The sequence below is a fragment of the Dendronephthya gigantea genome, unplaced genomic scaffold (genome assembly GCF_004324835.1).
Source record: "Dendronephthya gigantea isolate DGI-Jeju-01 unplaced genomic scaffold, DenGig_1.0 000044F, whole genome shotgun sequence".
NCBI classification, from domain to species: domain Eukaryota; kingdom Metazoa; phylum Cnidaria; class Anthozoa; order Malacalcyonacea; family Nephtheidae; genus Dendronephthya; species Dendronephthya gigantea.
This window is the reverse complement of record NW_021163054.1, coordinates 1,422,492-1,442,583: the sequence shown is the minus strand read 5'-3', so window position 1 is coordinate 1,442,583 and position 20,092 is coordinate 1,422,492. Positions and strand designations below refer to the sequence as shown.

The window sequence follows — 20,092 nt, the reverse complement described above, 5'->3', positions numbered from 1 at the left end:
ACGTCAGTTTGTATGTTGTAGTCAAAGTTTTCTCCAATCTTGTGAACAACCTGTAGGATTTGTGTTATACCTCATCGGTTTTACAAGAATCCATGTTGACTGAGGGAAATATATCTGATTCCCTGACCGTAAAGTTGTTTGCATCAAAACGTTCCACTATTTTAGCGTTAATGGGCAACAGCGATATTGGCCGGTAATTTTCCGCTGGCCCTTTCAAGCCTTTCTTGCGAACTGGTTTCAAATTAACTGCTTTCCACTCAAAGGCCAGTCGTCCAACACACAAGGATAAATTAAAGAATTAACAAAGACTTGGTACAATACCACGACTATATTCTTTAGGAATAGGTGCTGATATTCCGTCCGGGTCACAGGCTTTTGTCGCATCTAGATTCAACTTCCTGCACACTCAATTGGAATTCGCCAGTATTCGTCACATTTGGGATTTCTTCATGACTCGTCATCATTGATATCACCACTGGGGATTGGCCATTGGGGACTTTTGAGGATTGAATTATTCATGGCCTAAAGTAAACACAATGTTTCACATTAATTATTCCTGGGGGTTTCCACTGTCCGTAATGACAGGTTACTTGGTGGATAATACAAAGAGTAAAAAGACTAATTGGAATGCTGTACACTAAAAATACTTTGGCCAAAAAACACCTTACTAATTTGAACCCAAACCATCCATTGGGCAGCTTTTCAAAATGAGTGTCTGTCTTATTTATAGAAATCATAGTCTAATATAAATAAAAGTTTGTTTTTGCTAGTTTTCGGTCAGAACAATAGATTTTTTATGTTATACTGCACATAGAGATCTTACCAATTTGAAGCTAGCGAGAATCCAGCATCTCCTCCCCGATAGCTGTTGTGTTCTTCATTTCATGAACAACTTGTAGTTTTTCATTGTGGCTGGCGTCAACCTATAAAATATGAAAACTACGTTGATCACATGATGCAAAAAGATCTAAGATAATGAAAAATAGGAAATGGAGCTTACCTTTATATTGTCTAAGGAATAAGATCCACCAAATATCGAGAATGAAAGCACGAGAGGTGTCATGAGAGGGAAGCAGGTGTTGCAGTATGAACTGCAACAAAGGTTTTCTTGCATCGGAAAGGTGGCATTCATACAAACACTTGGCATTCAATCAGTATACCCAAACATACATGCATTACTTACAAATACATATAGAAATAAAACAATATTGCCAAAAAATTTACTATGTGCAGTACTGTAGCGAAGTGACAACAGCATCATGATCAGAGTAATAAACACTTACAACAGAATTGTTCAGTATTCTTAAAGAATTTGGTCTTACATACACATGATCTAGTAAGCTACCAGAAGAAACGAATGTGGGTTCGGTAACAACTTGAGTATAGTTTAGGGATTCCATTAATGTCGCTAGCGGTTGAGATTGAGTTTGATTAAGGTAGTTAATATTAAAGTCACCAAGGACCATGTCAATTCTGGAACTATTAAGGATATATTCTAATGCTTCCAAATGACGCGAGATATTGGAGGTGTTTTTTCTATATAATAAAAGGAAGGAACGCGACTCTTGTAGTTTAGTGTCAACCAGATTGAACTTAAGTGCATTAAGTGAATGAATGTATTCATAATCTTGTATTTCCAAACTACTTTTTATACAGATTGCCATGCTAGAGTATTTGTCTGCATGATCTTGACGATAAATTCTAAAAGGTTTTAAAGTGTTTGTAATTTCTATGTCAGAGTCATTAGGTAAAAGCTGTGTCTCAGTTAGTGCCAGTACATCAGAATTGAACAACTGAGAATGTGACCTGATATCTTTACTGTGCTTTCTCAGAGATCTGATGTTCAACAGTGATATTGTCAGAACTGAATTATTGCAGCAATCTTTTTCTATTGGTGCGTTTAAATGAACTGGAGTTTCGAAGTCTTTCGTATTCTTCATGTACTTTGGGATTTGCCTTGATATGTTTACTTTGTATTTCTCCGAGTATGTGTAAACCTTGTAAGGATGTTGCACGGCTTAACGCTACATAAATTTGTCCATAGTTGAAAGATCTTTGCTTCTTTTAAGTCCAAACTACAACAACATTTTCAAGAGTAAGTCCCTGCACTTTATGGACAGTACAAGCCCAAGAGAGTGCTATGGGAAATTGTATTCTCTGAATTTCAGGTGAAGATGCTTTACCTGGTCTAACTTTAATTTTGCAAGAACAGGCTGAATTGGTACAACGTGATTTTCTCTAGCAAAAGGATTGGTACTTGTATTTATTGTTGTTTTTCCAGCTTTCTCGTCATCAAATTTTTCATATACAACTGTTGGTACATTATTAATGTTAGCATCAATTTTTACTACAGTTCCCATTTGCCCATTGATAAGTCGATCTTGTATATTGATATTTGTAGTAAGCATTATTCTGGCGCCTTTTTAATTTGAATTTCGGCATCAAGACCACATGTTTCAGATCGTCCTCTTGATAAAACTTTATCAATATCTTGTTTACTAACATTTGGTGGATACTGATCTTTTGCTTTAAGTACATATAGCGGTGTTTGAATGGCTTCCAGTTTCATTTGGTTGTGTTCATTAACAGGAGAATTTTCAGCCCAAATATGAAGTGCATCTGATGGATAGTTGGGATCAGATGGCGAAACTCTTCTTGATTGAATAACTTTAATATCATCCTCAGTATGAGAAGCTGTTCTTACTCTATTGAGAAGCTCAGTAAATGCCTTATCGTTTTTTTGCCTCATGATTTCTGTAAGTTCGACCATTTTAAAAACCCTCCATGGATGACAGAGATTGTGTGCTTCAATTTTGTAATCATCAAAAACTGGTCTCTTTTTTATTGGAGGTAACTGATACAGATCACCTACAGATATAATACTAATTTGTGCAAATAACTTGGTAGATGAGCAACCAAAGATTTCCTTTAATCGTTGGTGAGTGTGTAACAAAGTTGTGTTTCCAACCATAGAAATTTCGTCTATAATTATAAGTTTTACGTCTTTTAAAGAAAGTCTATACTGTGTTTTTCTCTGGTCAGACATTGCCGAAAGGTTCTCACCTGTTTCTTTAGGAATAGCAAGTCCTGTATTTAAGGTTGTTCCATCAATATTTATAGCTGCAACACCTGTAGGTGCCATTAATAGAACCGTTGGTAATTCAGGGTTAAACGGAGGATGTCTAAACGTTTTAACTGCCGTATGGTATATTGTTTTGATCAAGTGACTTTTGCCAGCGCCACCACCTCCAGTAAGGAAGAGGTATATAGGTTTTATTTCAACAGGTTTTAAACTGTTCATATCTTTTATTAGTTTTCTGCACCAAGACAGAACTATATCATATGCACACCTTTGTTCTGCATTCAAGGATCTAACTGATTGGCGCAGTTGATCATCGGAAATTTCTGATGGTTGATTGTGATAAGTAATTGTAGCAGAAGACTGATTTGATTGTGTAAGGTGAAGATGATCAGGTCGCTGTTCATTAAATGACTCGTTAGGATTTGTATCATTTGGTAGTTCGTCTTGGAGATCTGAATTTTCCTGATCATTTATGGTATCATAGGAATGGATTGTTTTGTCAGGATTATTTCTCATTGCTTCTAGTGCATCAGTTATAGCATCAGCATCAGGTTCAAACAAAGCTTTGTTTTCTTCCACAATAGCTTGAACGTCAGGTTTGGATGTATATGTTTGATCGGAACTTAGGAGCTCTGTTTCGTTTCTCCAAGGAAAATACAGCATAAGCAAATGATGGAAATATAACTCTGGTTCTTTTCTTTTATTTGGTGTATGATATCTTATAATAGCTTGAACCTTCCTACACTTCATAATTTCATTTCTGTTCATTAATTTAATTTTGGGTGGAAGAGATTGTTCTGTATCTTCCTTCGAGTGATGTGATTCAAGCAAGTCATCATTTAAAACATCAGGTTGAGAATCCTTCGTTTCAACATTCTCTGTCCTATAATCCTTATAATAGAATGCAGCAAATTGTGCTAAACACATTCTATCAACAACAGGAATTCCTTTTGGTCTTAGGCTATAACGCTCAATTATGTTGGATTTGTAAATATCTGTGCTGTCGTCATCAAGTTCATCAAGCTCACTTGGAGTTTTAGTCATACGGACTCTTTTCTCTGGTAAATCTGTACTGACAAAAATAGTCTTTGGGAATATTTTTCTCAACCACAGTTCAGGCATACATCTATATACACATTCTTGTGAACTAACCTCTCTTGTAGAAAGAAAAGCAGCACCAATTTTTTTTAAACCGTCTCTGATGTTCATGTTAGATGATTAGCTTCCTTTGCAGCGTTAAGTATAGCCTGAGAACATTCAGTTTCATCTTTTGTAAAATATGAGCATACATATGTTATGCATTTGTAATGATTAAAAACTGGTTGTAGGTCAACATTTGCCGCAAATCCCTTAATCCCAGCAACAAAATAATTGTTAATAAAACAACTATCCACTGGACGTTTAAGATGTAAGTCGAAATCAGAATCTGGTGAAATCGAAAGAGCCCAATAATATTCACCTTCAGCTATACCAACTGAATCTAATATATCTTTTTCGGTAGCAGTTGCGATATAGTTTTCTTTTGATGATGGATTCAAGACTTCATCAATTTTGTTTTTGACTAATGTTAGGATTTCTTTTCGTCTATTAAGTATAGTGCACTTGGCTTCCTCATCCATATTTTCATCGAGAGGCTCAGCTATAATTGTTCGTTTGGTAAAGAACTGTCCAAAATTAAAACGACATTGAACGTTTTTGTACTTTCTGCAGGTTTTCGAATGGTTATGTTTTTGATACGTTTTGACTAACTCGTGCAACTCTATTTCATCTTGTTTATTAGGAAGGTTAGCTTGCACATGTTCATCAATAAATGCTACATAGGCATCCTTGCTCTCAGAAGTAAGTTTTGGACAATCAGAAGTCCATACTAATGCATGTAAGTGGGGAGATCCTCTCATTTGAAACTCAATTCGAAGAGCATAATAAGTTATTTTGCCTATTGGGTTACAATGACTAAGAAGGACTTCACTAAAAAATGTTTCTACTCGGTGTTGAAAGTGTTTTGCAACAACAACAGGATTAGCATTTAACATTTGACACCTTTCCACATACGATAAAGCTTCAACTTCTTCTTCAGTTATATCTTTTCCTTGTGTTCTAGCAACTATTTGAAACAACTCAGGCCATCTCAGGTCAGCACATGATAACGTCATAAACCATGTTGGGATACCAAGTTGTTTTACCATTGCGACTACTTCATACATAAACTTCTGCCAGTAGGGTGGTGTACCAGGAATTTGCCTCAAAAATAAGTATGCTTGATCTTGACAAACTAGGCTTTTCAATTTGTTAACATCTGACTTTATCTCGGATGCAGTCACAGGCTGGCCTTGGATCTTTTTTAAAGCAATGTTAATGCTATCAGCGACTTTCTTTTGTTCAATTACAAATTGTGCAAAGAATAGATATTCTGAATTTGTAGCAAATCTCCCACTGTAATGCAGAAGACGCGCATTGAAGTACTTCACAGGAGATAATTTAATCTTTCTCTCTTCCATATACCCAAAGCGTCCTTTTGGAAATAATACCGGGAATGCAAGTTGTTCAGATTTCGTGTCGGTCATTATTGATACAGGGTGTCTATTTTCTCCAGGAGCAATATCATATATTTCATTACCCAGTGAACCACTTTGTTGTATAGTAACAGGATAGTCCGGTAGTACTGACTGTAAACATGATTCATTTGTTGCTCGTCGATATTTATTTAGTGGAAACACAATTTGTTCCAGTTTTTCTAGAAGTGCAAGCTCTACTGGAATTTCATCAACAAACATATCATTGTAAACTGCCTGACAGGGAATTCGTCCCTTAATTACCTTTGAGTGACAAGTTATGCAAATATATTCTTTGCCGTCAAACGAAGTTACGCTGGTGAATACAGAGTTTGCAACAGAATCGTATTTTTCCCTTTCTAACAATTTAACTGACCTTCTATACAACAGACGGTTACAAACTGAACATACATAATAAGGACCTTCCTTTATTCTCGTATGAAACATAGATATATAATAGTGCAAATCATGTTGTTTCTTTGCATTTTGGGGTGAATTCGTTTCATGATATCTACGTTTCCCGTTTGTTCTACATTTCTCACGATAAGCTTCTTTTTCAGTTGCACCCATTGATTGATAATTCATTGCTCGTTTTTCAAGTAAAATCTTTTTGTTCAAAGGATCCATAGACTTGTATCTATGTACATCATTCTCACAAAGAGTCTGCTTTTTTGCAGGGTTCATTTCGTTGTATTTAAGTTTCAGACTTTCAAGAAGTCCTTGCTTTTCGACAGGGTCCATTTCCTTGTATTTACGTGTCTTGGTTTCATTTAGTGCTTGCTTTTTTATTGGGTCCATTTCCTTGTATTTACGCGTCTTAGTTTCATTTAGTGCTTGCTTTTTGATAGGGTCCATTTCCTTGTATTTAGATTGTAAACTATCAAGAAGAGCTTTCTTTTTGACAGGGCTCATGGAGCTATAATTCTTTTTCTTATTTTCACGTACTTTTTCCTTTTGTTTATTGGAAGTATGTTTTCGTAGGACTCTTCGCTTTTCTGACTTTGTTAGTGGTTGTGGACTTGACAAAAATTGAAGAATATACTCAGTTTTCTCAAGGTTAGGTTCTTTGAGATTAAGATATTCACATCATCTTTCAACAACACAACGGGAGTCGGAAAGTTCTTTCGAAAGATTTAGTTGAGGAATTTCATTTGGAACAAGTAAAACATACTTTGTCATCTGTCTGCGCTTTTTAACATGCATTTTTTTCTGAATTATACAAGCTAAATATTCGTCTCCCAAACAAATTAAAAATCCTATATTGCTATTGGTGTTTGCCAAGATTACTTTTTCCAAAGCTATCTTGCTGGATAGAGAAGCATAACACAACGTTCCTTCAGGTCTAGCGGTATAAGTTATGTCAATTGTTGAACCACATATTTGTATGCTTTCAGGAAAATAAGTTGACGACAACAGATTTTCATTAAGGGCTACTTGGAACGATTCTATAGCATGTTCAACAATGGCGTTTTGCGTTTCATCATTCCAATAATTACGGGCCTTCACAGTAGAGAAACAAATAGCGTAAAGGAGGATATACTGACTTTGCATTTTTTCAAATCACAATTATCATTCATCGTGTCATCCAGAACTTTTAGTGTTGATGTTGAGCAACATAAATTTGTGTTAGTGTTTGGACTAACATCATTAGTATTCACAATTTGTGAAAATTCATCGCTTGTATCATTTACAATTTTCACACCTTTTATTTCAAATATAGCACCTGGCCTGTAAATAAATTTAAAATACTCTGTCAAATTTCTAATGGAGTCAAATTCTAATAGGACGCATGTGCCATGTTGATGAGGCATACCAAAAGAATCTCTAGCATGGGAATCCAGGCGCGGATCCAGACCGTATCGAACGTGGCTCGAGCCACGGTCAGATTTTCCCATCCAGAATTTTCCCATCTGCAATCTAATATTCACACATTATTTAGAAGTACATATTAATTCTTTGAATCACACCAGAATTAAGGAAATATATGTCTAAAACAAATAATTTGAGTAATATCTTTCGTAATCGTTGTCATATTATTACCAATTCCTGCTAAAAGTGGTAACAAATTCCCAATTATTATTCCTTGTTTCATATTATGATTGTTCAGTTAACACTGAACTATAAAATTCGCCGAAAGCTTGCCGAATTGTGCCGAGTATGTTCGGAAGCTAGTCGTGCATTCGAAGCTGCGATCACAGCAACTAGTTGACACGGTCAGCGTGCAGATTATTGTGCAATTGTTACTAAATATAGTAACGTTCGGACACGGTGCAGTGTAGCAAACCAATCACAGGGCAAGCTTTTGCCACGTGAGCCACGGTGCGACACGGTGGCCTGTTTTTGATTGCGCAATAAACATGATAAACAATAAAGTTCGACACTTCTCGACTTCGAACTCGGATATAGTTTACAAATAACATGTTAAATTGGTCTGTTCGCTGCATCCTGGCTGATTCAGGCTGAATCGAATGTATTAATACATGAATCCGTCGAAATTTCTCAAAAGCAAATCTAAGCGAGCATATTTCAGGGGAAATATCGCTCTTCAGGCTACAACATGATGGAATTATTACTAAAGAAAGGCTTCGCTCGCTCGCGTTATACAATCGCAACGACAATTTTTAAACTGCTATTTCCCAAGAGACAAATACTGAAAATCTTTACTTAATGTCCTTGTAAGGTAAGACTTTTAGGTTTTAAATCGAACTATGGGCGCTCTTCTTTATGCGGAAAAACGGCCAGACCGGTTCTGTTGTGTTCGGTAGTCGGTACAGACAAAAGTATATCGTTATTTACATCTGCCTAGCACAGGAAATGCAGTTTCACCGCTATATTCTTAACGAAATACTCTATTTCAATTTAAAATATGACCGGTGTGACCTTTTTGGCCGCTTAATGGAAAGCGCCATATGATACAAATTTGCATTTACGCTGTGAATAATTTGTGTATGCAAATCTCACGTTATGTTGAGTGTGAATGAAATATCCGTAAATACCTTAACAAAATTTTTGAAAATGGTTTTGTCGTTTTATGAAAGTACAGGGATTTACAAATTACAATATTCGCTTTTAAACGTTCCCCCTTCGCCATACGCCCCCCCCCCGACCGGAAAATTTTTAGTCCATTATGACACGGTCAGATTTTCGGCTGGATCCGCGCCTGGAATCGAATACGTTTAGTAAAGCAGTGGGATCAATAAAGATAGAAACAGTGTTATACTCGATAGTTAAAAGGAATGAACTGAATGTTTCTCGCTGTAATTGTTCTAAAGCAGAATCTAGAGGCATGACAAATGGGACACTTTCAGCCATGATAGGTGAATGAAGGTTACCAGTATAACTTTGACTCAACTCAAGTGAGTGATCAGTATCTTCAACAGTTACCATTGTAGGCAGTTCTTCAAGTAGTAAGTACGTTTGTCTTGATAATCTTGACAGTGAAGAATATAACTGATCACCGAGATTCATAATGTTAACTAAGTCTGTCGAATCACATATTGAATTGTTGCGATTCAAGTATATCAGAGAGCATAAACTCATAGCTACACACTGACGGCCAGCATTTTGACCAAATATTTCAACATTACCTTGACTATAAGGAGCATGAATAGTTCTTTCAGGGTTATTAAAATTAGGACCAGGGTTTACTTCAATGTCGCCACAAAGGGTGAGCTTGCAAAAATTCACTCGGTAACTGTGGTTCAAATCCTTATGTATAATAGGCTTTTTTGTTTTACTAAAATTGAATATGTTGTAACTTTGCCGTCTATTTTTCTTGTTAACTTTTTTGTACTGTCTTGGTCGACGTTTTGTTATTTCTGAATTCTTACAATGTATTAGTTTTGTTTTAATGTATTGATAGAAACAATTGTTACTTGAAACTCTCTGACGTTCATGACTGAATGCTTTTGTGTAGCAATGAATATGGGATGATGCAGGTATAGTTCTCTTTATTACTTTTCGCATAGCTTTCCTCAACTTTCTACTCTTTGTGAATAGGCGGCAGAGTCTCTTAGCTGGAATTCTACTTGGTTCTCGTTCATGACGACCTACCCTTTTAGCATTTTTATCAGATATAAATTTCACATAACGAGATCTAAAACAATGTAATTGAATTGGTGTAACACTATTGGTAGAGGTTTGAAAACTGTTGGTATCATGTACACTTTTGCTTTTTGTACTGTTGGATGTCATACTGTTATCATTCATACTTCTGGGATTTTTTGTTATACATTTTGTATTCATTAATATGAAATTATTCATTGATGCATCTTTATTCATTGATGTAACTTTATTTAATGATGTAACTTCATTCAGTTGCTTAACATTGTTTACTGATGTAACTTCATTAATTAATATAACTTTATTCATTGTAACTTCATTGTTGGCATTCAAAGGTAAGTTGGCATTCAAAGATAAGTTGGCATTCAAAGTTGAGTTGGTATTCAAATGTGACTTGGTATTCAAATATGCATTCATGGAATTCACACTCAGGGACATTAATTCTTTTTGCAACTTCCTGCAAATGAGCACCTGGAAATTAGAACAAAAATAGGGTGTTATATGTTTGGCAATTCAACCGTGTAATAGGAACAGTTTTAATACCCCCTTTTAACCCTGTTATCGCTCGCTACTCTGGTTTATATAAAGGGTTACAAAGCCCGGTCAAATTGTAATCAGGACCTAACATTTCGACAGTCCAGTTTACTGTCTTCATCAGGCCTGGTCTAAAGCTGGAATGAAAGCTTCTTTTAAATACCCAAGGGATGATGTCACCTGCCAATAAGATGCATATTCCTCTGGCAAATGGGTACTGTCGTCCCTATTCAGAGCATGATTACTCATATTTATATGCCACGCTCTGGGCAAAGTCTTTGATCATGTATCGATTTTTTATAGTGGTAATTACTTTAGAGTTTTCCCATGCAATCTTGTGTTACCTGGGTAGTTTTTGCAGTGTAATCGTGAAGATAGTAAAGAAATTATTTGTGATGAAAGAATATCATGGTGTAATCTGAAATACGACACAGCTTCGCAACTTAATTTAAAATTCTAAAATTACTTTGGTTCGGCAACAAATACGGCCGCCATTTTTGATTCTTTGAAACCAATTGCAAAGAAACATGTTTCATATAAAAATTCATTGCCCAATTGAGGCCTTTTATAAAACAGGCTTTAAAATAGACTCTAGTAAATAGAAATATCGAATTCTAAAACATGCAGGGTCGCTAAACTTGTAGTATGTATAATATTTTCTGAGAGCAAACAGTACTTTGTCTTTGTATATAGTTTGTAACTTTGTATTAAAACACTATGGAATATCGGGTCAGAACGTAGAACACGGAATCGTATAATTTGTGGTTTTATATTGATGTAATTATTCGATCTAACAAATAATGATTAACAATTAGATTAGTAAATATAAGTTTAGGTTACATTGGGTTTAAATCATTCTATCTTTGTCGCATTCTATGTTAATATTATAAATGTCTTTACTTACTTCTTGCCGGGTCTACGCGTTCTACATAATCTTTAAATAATCACACATAAATCAAATTAAACAGGTTAGGAAACAGAATAAAAGTCCTTTTCACGCAAACGTGCTCTCGTATCTCTCCCTAAATCAGTTCAGTGTTCCCTGGTTCATATTACCTATACCATCTCGTGCAATTAATCAATTAATGTCAATTAAAGTTAATATAATTAAGTTCGTACTTAGTCCCTCATCGAAACATCCTCCGGCCCCGCCAAAGGAGAATGCTTTGTCCTTATTCTTCGTCTCCTTCTGCTGGATGGATAACTGCGATCTTTTGCACCGGTCTCGAATACACTCCTGTCGCTGTTCTTACCTTCACGTTTCTCACCTTCTTGTCCTTTCCTGGAAATACTTCAATCACGCGTCCAATTCTCCATTTTCCTCGTACTGCTGTTCCATCTTGCATCATTACAATATCGTCGATTCGTACGTTCCGTTTTGCTGAATTCCATTTCTTTCTTGGGACCAACAGTGGGAACACGTCTCTTGTCCAGCGTCTCCAAAACGAATCTACGATTCTTTGGATGAATTCCACTCTCTTTCTCGGATTCTTCGTTTCTTGGAAAGGGCCTTGCGGAACCTCAGGGGACGCTCTTCCAAGCAACATATCATTCGGGCACAGATAAACGCCGTCGTCTGGATCGTTCGGTGGTCTTCCGATGGGTCGCTGATTTACCAAATTCGCTACTTCGAGTAAGCATGTGTACAGTTCGAACGGGGTTAATACATGTTCACCGATAGCTTTCTTAAGTGCCAATTTACAACTTTTCACTAACGCTTCCGCCGTTCCATTTTGGTGGGGTGCTGCCGGGGTGATAAATTTCCACTGTACACCTTTATCAACACAATACTCTTTTAATAATTTCTTGTCAGCTCCTTGAATCATATTCTTTAGGTCGGTCAACGCTCCGACAAACTGCGTACCATTATCGCTGAGGATCATTGCAGGATATCCTCGGATAGAAAAGAATCGTCGAAGTGTTTGAATGAACTCCATGGCAGAACAATCAGTCGCGATCTCCAAGTGCACAGCTCTCGTATTTAGGCACGTAAAGATAACGCCATAATGCTTTGTTGTCTTGTTACGACTAACTTTGACTGTTAACGGACCGAAGTAATCACAGGACACGTAGTGGAATGGAGGAGAATGAGGTGCTACGCGAAACGGTGGTAGATCTGCCATCAACTGATTTTCAACTTGTGGGTTTGCTTCTTTACAAACGACAATTAGACTTGATTGTCTTCGCCAGGTCGTGTACTTTGAGTATCCAGTATCGTCTTCTTGTCTTTGCAGATGTGGTCGCAACACCGGAGTGTCCCATTCGGTGAGCCCTTTCGGTTATCAATCGTGAAACTGTATGGTCATAAGGGAGCAACGCCGGGTGTCGTGTCTCGTATGAAACTAGTGCATTGTCGATGCGACCACCTACTCTGATTACACCTTCTTCATCTTCAAAGGGAGAAAGTGTTCGGAAATCGTTTCTTTTCAGGCGATTCTTTAGACACTTCTGAGCTTCCTTAATCCAGACGGTTTGACTTCTCTCGAGATCTTTCGGGTTTAGTGCCTCTTCATTTACCGAATCCTCCTTGCTAGGTCGTCCTATCTTCGCCAGGAACGCATTCTTGAATTTCAGTACCCAGGCTGTGACACGAACGAGTCTCGTCCAATTCGAATAATCTTTACACTCGATTACCTTTCCTATCTGGGCCACTTCATTTGTTACCACATTAACGGCTTTCCTCTTTATGCACTCGCGCTCTACTTCAGTGGGATCAGGTTGTTTGCCTTCGTTCGGCCATTCTTCCTTTGGTCGACGCAGGAATTCCGGACCGTTCAACCAACGTCCCGACAAATCAGGAACAGATAATCCACGGGATACATCATCGGCAGCGTTCTGTTCAGTTGGGATGTGCTTCCATTGGGCCGGTTTGACGTTGCTTCGAATTTCTCCAACTCGACTTGCTACAAATGGTTTTAGACGCTTTCCATTATTTTTAATCCAGGCCAAGACGATTGCGCTATCTGTAAATAAAATACTTTCTTGGAGCTCGATCCGAATTTCTCGCTCGATCGCTTTGCACAACCTGCTAGCCAACACAGCTGCTTGGAGCTCTAAACGTGGGATAGTTAGCTCTTTTAACGGGGCAACTCGTGATTTGGCCGCAACAAATCTAACTTTGATATCTCCTGTGGAATTTTCACTTCTCAGATATGCACATGTCCCAAATGCACCTCGCGATGCATCGGCAAATACACATAACGTTGGCGGCTCGACCACTTTCCCTGGACAAATACATCTCTCAAACGATACGTCATTCAGCTGCTCCATCTCTTTGAAGTACGATGACCATTTCTCTTGAATGCTTGGAGGCAGCTCGTCATCCCAGTCTACTCCTTCTTCCCATAATTCTTGGAGGCTGATCTTTGCTCTTACGAGGAAGGGCGAGGCAAAACCGATGGGATCGTAAATTCTAGCAACCTGACTTAAAATCTTACGCTTGGTGAGATCGGTTGTGCAGAATTTCACAGCCTCAATTTCAAATTTGTATTTCAGGACATCTTTCAACCTATCCCACGATACACCAAGTACTTTTGCTTCTGGTTTGCATTTTGGCACTTTGATTTCACTTGCTTCCGTGTCACGGTCGTCTAAATCCGTATTCGATTGCCATCCTTTCACTTTGAATCCGCCCCTCTCAAGGATGCTGTCAATATCACCTGTAAGTTTCTTGGCTTCTTCTTTCGTGTTAACTGAGTCAAGAATGTCATCCATATAGGTGTTGACTTTAATGGTACGTGCTGCTTCCGGGTTAATACTCTTTCCTTCCTCGGCTGTCTTTTGCAGCGCGACTTGAGCCATGGCTGGTGCAGGCTTGTCACCAAACGTTAATACATTCATTGCATAAGTGTCAGGCGGTCTGTCCGTTTCTAAATTTCTCCACAGGAATCTGTGTACGTGTCTGTCTTCCAACGGGATGAGCACTCGTTGATACATTTTCGATATATCAGCAGCTACAGCGACCTCATTTTCTCTGAAGCGCAGAATGACACCGAATAAATCATTCAACAGATCGGGTCCCTTTCGCCAGTAGTCGTTGAGTACGTGACCTTGATAGGAAGATGACGAATTGAAGACTATACGAACTGGTGTGCTTGTACTATCGGGCCTGAGAACGGCATGGTGTGAAACATAGTGAACTGGTCCTTTGTAGTCTTCAATCTCTTTCTTGGTTAACTTACTAGCAAAGTTCATTTCTTCCATCTCGATCATTTTCTGGTTGTAAGTGGCAGCTTCTTTGGGGTTCTTCAATAGTCTGCGTTCTGTCGATTCCAGACGTTTAACGGCTTGTTCTTTATTATCCGGTAGTTCTTTGGGATCCCTTTTCCATGGGTATGGAATCATCCATTGGTTCTCAACTTTCCTGGCCGACTCTTCAATCATTCTCTTCTCTTCTCGATCTAACTGATTCAACTTGTTTGCATCACAAACGCAGGGATCGACTTGTACACCCATCGCTTCAGATGTCCAAAAATCCGACAGATCCACTGGGTTGGCATATTTAACATGGAGAACAGAGGTTGTCACTTTATTCAGGTCTTGGGTGGCGATCCAAAAATCACCCAACCCAGCGGAGATTTCCGAGCAATCAAACGTTCAACTTGTTTGGTCGGGCCGGTATGCATGTATGCGTGGTCGATTCCAATTAAAAGATCAACATGCCCTCTGCCCGCCTGACTTTCTTCTTCTCCAAGTTGAACTGCTCTGCTAGCTCGCTTGATCGAACACCTTTAATTTCTTCGCTGATGCAGGGGATTCCGATAGCTCGAATCACATACTTTTTTGAATCTTTAATTCCAGTAACGCCCACTTTATATATCTTTGTATGAACCTCTTCCTCTTCACCTCCAACTTTCACAATATTCACGGTTATATCTTGTCCACTCAAATGTAGATTATCCGCAGTCTCTCTTCTGATTAGACTAATTTGTGCTCCAGAATCCAACAAGACGTTTCCGGGCTTATACACTCCGCCACATCCGCTGAGCTTTGCATTGATCACTGGCAACATCGACTCGTTTTGGTCCGACAGGGAAGCAACACCGATATTTGCCGGGTTGGACTTGTGCAACAATGGGTGATGAGTCGACGAGCATTGATTTCCGTTTACAAGTTCTGTACATTGCTTTCTTCTCGTGCAATTCGCTTGTCGATGGTCTCGTCCTGCCTTCTTTAAGCAGCTGAAGCACAGATGATTGGTTTTAGCTGTATTTATCCGCTCGTCGACGCTCATTGCCGCAAATTTCTCGCATTGATCTGGCCAGTGGCTTGAGTTCTTACAGAGCCAGCACTTGTATCGAGTTTTACTGTTGGCATCAACCTCTCCGCCCGCATAGCCGATTGCTCGACGATGAGGTAAACTACTTCGTACTGGGGCCGTGGCACGCATTCGCGATTTCATCTCGACTGTCATCCAGTTTATTAAGTTGGCCAATGTTGCAGGTTTTGTTTCTCGTTCAAGCTCTCGTGACCACACTTTACGGTCATTGGAACACATTTTTTGCTCAATAATCGAAAGCATGTGACTGTTATCCATATCAGAGGGGATTCCCACTTCCTTCAACGTATTGTAACACCGTCTAACTAGATGAACTAGGTCACAGAACCGTGCGTCTTCGCCCTCACTTAGCGCTTTGAACTTTACTATGTCTTGTGTTATGGTATCCGACACAAACCGGGGGTCCCCATATATAGAATCCAGGTATTCCCATGCAGCATCGTAATCCGATCCAATTCCCTTTATTAGTTCGAGTGGCTTTTCTTTAAACAAGTTCTTAACAGTGTGATAGCATCTCGTTTCGTATATCGGGATTCAATGGCATGTTTGAAATCTGCGCGAAATATCATGTACTCACGAACATCACCCGAAAACTTCGGTAATTTTGGCTTTTCCATTTGGAAACTACATTTCGTATTGCTATTAGAAACAGTTCCGGTTTCATTTGTTATTTCGGATTGCACGGTGTTACTGTTTTGTGTCGATTCTGGCAAGTTGTTGACATGTATTTCCTCAGAAGTATTGACAGGATTTGCTTGCGAGGTGTCTATCACATTGCTGCTGTCATTACCTACACTTGGCTGGTTTGTATCATGATTTGTAGGGGTCGAATTACTTGGACTGTCTGGGTTTGGCATTCCTAACATTCCTGACGCATTTTGCTCGTTTTTTTCTACTATACTCTCGCTGTTCTTGCTAGCATCCCTTTTTATATAGCACTTAGTTTTAATGTCAAGTCTAAGAAAGTCATTTTGACAGTTTTCTAGCCACTGTTCTTCGGTTTCGAAGTCTTTATCTTCGACTATTAAGTTTGCGTATTCTTCATGTTTCGAGACTACATTGTCAAATGCCTGCTTCACTTTAGTAAGGTATTCTCTTACCTCCTCTGCTGGTCTGTCATTTTCTTGTAGGAGCACCAATGCTTTACTCAGTCTCGTCAACGAAGCTTTCGCCGCTCGCCGTTGTATCTTTGCCGTTTTCAGCGCCTCGTCACTCATAATATAACATACAGGAATTCCACGCGCAAATTTGTTCTTCGGAAATCGAATGTTGTGGAATATCGGGTCAGAACGTAGAACACGGAATCGTATAATTTGTGGTTTTATATTGATGTAATTATTCAATCTAACAAATAATGATTAACAATTAAGATTAGTAAATATAAGTTTAGGTTACATTGGGTTTAAATCATTCTATCTTTGTCGCATTCTATGTTAATATTATAAATGTCTTTACTTACTTCTTGCCGGGTCTACGCGTTCTACATAATCTTTAAATAATCACACATAAATCAAATTAAACAGGTTAGCAAACAGAATAAAAGTCCTTTTCACGCAAACGTGCTCTCGTATCTCTCCCTAAATCAGTTCAGTGTTCCCTGGTTCATATTACCTATACCATCTCGTGCAATTAATCAATTAATGTCAATCAAAGTTAATATAATTAAGTTCGTACTTAGTCCCTCATCGAAACACACTACGTCAACGCGAATCACAAAATCAACTATAAAACAGAAAATCTTGGGTATACTAATATGCTATTACCGCCACAGCATACGAATACAATCTAAATCTTAACAACTTACCTTTGTAGTTGTTGAACGTGGTTCTGAAAACTCTTTCATATTCATATTTTTCACGAGAGAAGAACGTCGATTCAAACACGAGGCACAAGGACACGAAGAAAAATAAACATTGCACAAAATCACCCACAAACCTCCCTAAATGCCAACTGATGTACATAATTCATCCGTGTAACCCAGGGCTTCTCGGTCAAAAATAAAGTTGTTTTGGGTTACCTGTAGAAATGCCAACTTCTGTCGCCCAAAACGACGAAAAGAAAAAAAGACCATGGCATTTTAAGACTCCGCTGCGCATACGCAGGCGAAGTAAAAAGTTGCAATTCTGAAGACATCTGAAGAATGGAAAGGGAACTCAAAGCTGCGCAACTGGATTGGTAATACATGGTTGCCTCAACCAGGGCGCATATAAGATAGGGCGGTGAAACGGCGATACATTGGTATGGAACATGTGTGATGCACTTTAGGACTGGGGCTAGCGAGGAAGGGCGCTAAATGTTTTCAAATCAAAATTTCAATTTCAAAACTCGAAGAGACAAACTAAATGTGTGAATTTTTCAAAACAATGATGTCGATCGTTTGCATATTTTTTATATTATATTTTTTACTCTTTGTGTCCTTTATATAACATTACTCAAGGCATTCTTTTTAACGTAACTACGAAAATTTCCACCTTGAAGGCAAAGCACAAAATGGTTCCATAGTTCGCATTTTGCCACAATGCATAATAAAATTACATATTTCATAACTTGGATGAACGCCCCAACTTAGCTTTTTGAAATACATGCTGGATAAACACAAACCTTCCATCCAATCAAGTTTCATGAGGTAATTTTTTGAACCTTTTTTGCAATAGCTGGCTGAACACAGCATAAAAATCTAATTACAGTTCAAAAACGTCCTTGCCTCATAGGGGTTTAAAAATTATGGATTTCATATACATTTATCACTTTTTCGGTCTTTCATTCTTAAATTGACAAAAGAATATTTGTCCAACTTACCAACACGTTGATCCTAGGTCAGTAGCCAAAATATAATGAGTAAATGCGAATTGTTCTCAAACAAATCTTGCATCCGTGATCACCGAAGCTTTACTTCTTTCGGCTGGTCGAATAATATGTTTGATATTTTATCTTGCACTGCCCTCCCAGCTTAGCAAATGCACGGACAAATAGTTCATTAACATATCTATCAGCGCTAAAAATATTGTCTCTTAAATTTTTGAACCTTTTTTGCCATACGTGAACAAACCCGACGCAACAGAAAAACTTGGTAGACATTTTTGCACGAATGCGCAATATATAACATTGTAAACAAAAGAGCGGGAAAATTAAATGCCGGACAGGAAGTTGCGAAATCTTTGTGAATATTATTGTGAAATAGCTAATTAAAAAGGTAAATAATACTACGTATAATTCTATTTTAGATAACATAAGTTAGATACATGATATAACTCCGTCAAATGTGGTTATAACAACCGACTAAAAGGCAAAAACGCTTGCTGACGTTTCGACCTAGATTACAGATTGTATGCAAAGCAAAGTGCATGTTTATAACAGCAATGTTAAACTACAACTGTACAACAGGATAAAACTTACGACTTCCCCCCAAAGCAATACCCTTTCTTGCCTGCTTATGCCCGTGCCTGTTCTTTAATAAATATAATATAATATATAATAAACTGAGTCTACCTAGTTTTGCATACAATTTCTGGTGACACAGCTAACTTGTAGCTTTTACAAATGTGGTCCCTAGATAACCATGTCAAATAATTTAAAGAGAGTAGCTTCACCAGTTGGAAGATGCAATACACCTAAAAGAAGAGCAGAATTCGGGTCACCACCTAGACCACAGAAAAATACTCTGGACTTTATAAACACTGCAACCCCATCTTGTTCTACACCTGCTAACCAAAGTGATACTTGTGCACCCAATAACCGATGCACAACGCAATTTCCACCATCAGTGTCAGATGACTCAACATCTCCTATTCAAAAAACCACTGTACAGTTCCAAAATAATTCCCCATTGTGTGAAGAAGAGTTATTACTCTATTCTATGATGACACTTGTGTTTCCATTGGCAACCTTTACAAAAAGTTATGCATCTTGTAAATATAATGAAATAATTAACATAATCTACCAAATCACTGGGATAAAATACACTGGTCAGAGTATCAGGAATTACTTCTATCGAGTTGTCACAAACAAAGTGAGGGGTTTTGGAAAAACAAATGGTAGATGCAGATGGGTCTTTTATCAAAACAATATTAAAGATTTTCTGAAGCTAAACAGCCGCCTACTCACTTCAGCTCTACAAGGGGAGCAACTTGATGCGACAAAAATCAATTCCTTATTAACTGAATTGAAGTATCACTGCACACAAAAGAACACACTTGATAACAAGTTTGAAGGTGACTTTGATGAGTTTGATCATGAATTTGATATTAACTATGTTAATCAAATGTTTGAAAAGAACATGCTAAAATTAACAAGCAAGTGGTGCAAGCAGTTTAACAATGATAACAACACCCTTCACTTCTATTAAAATACCTTAATAAATATATTAAATATATTAAAAATACCTTCGCGTATTTTTCAAAATTGTTGTTGCCATCTCAGCTTCGGATCTAATCGTACTCGACGAAAGCCTCTCAAGAACTGCGATCACCTCTTCAATAGTAAATTATTCAGTCGACTGTCGAATAACAGGGGATAATTTGTCGTCCTTTTCGACATCGCTGTCGTCTGAAGCAAAAACCAAACCAAAATCTTCCTCACTCGATA

The 20,092-nt window shown here is 38.0% G+C and overlaps 1 protein-coding gene and 1 pseudogene across 1 annotated transcript; both read right to left on the bottom strand.

Annotated features, from left to right (window-relative positions):
* Window positions 1-833: 833 nt before the first annotated feature.
* LOC114527397 lies at window positions 834-2,929 on the bottom strand (annotated as a pseudogene).
* Window positions 2,930-12,384: 9,455 nt separating this feature from the next.
* LOC114527396 lies at window positions 12,385-14,685 on the bottom strand. The gene has a single exon (XM_028549025.1). It carries the CDS (start codon window positions 14,683-14,685, stop codon window positions 12,385-12,387), a length of 2,301 nt encoding a protein of 766 aa, XP_028404826.1.
* Window positions 14,686-20,092: the final 5,407 nt, after the last annotated feature.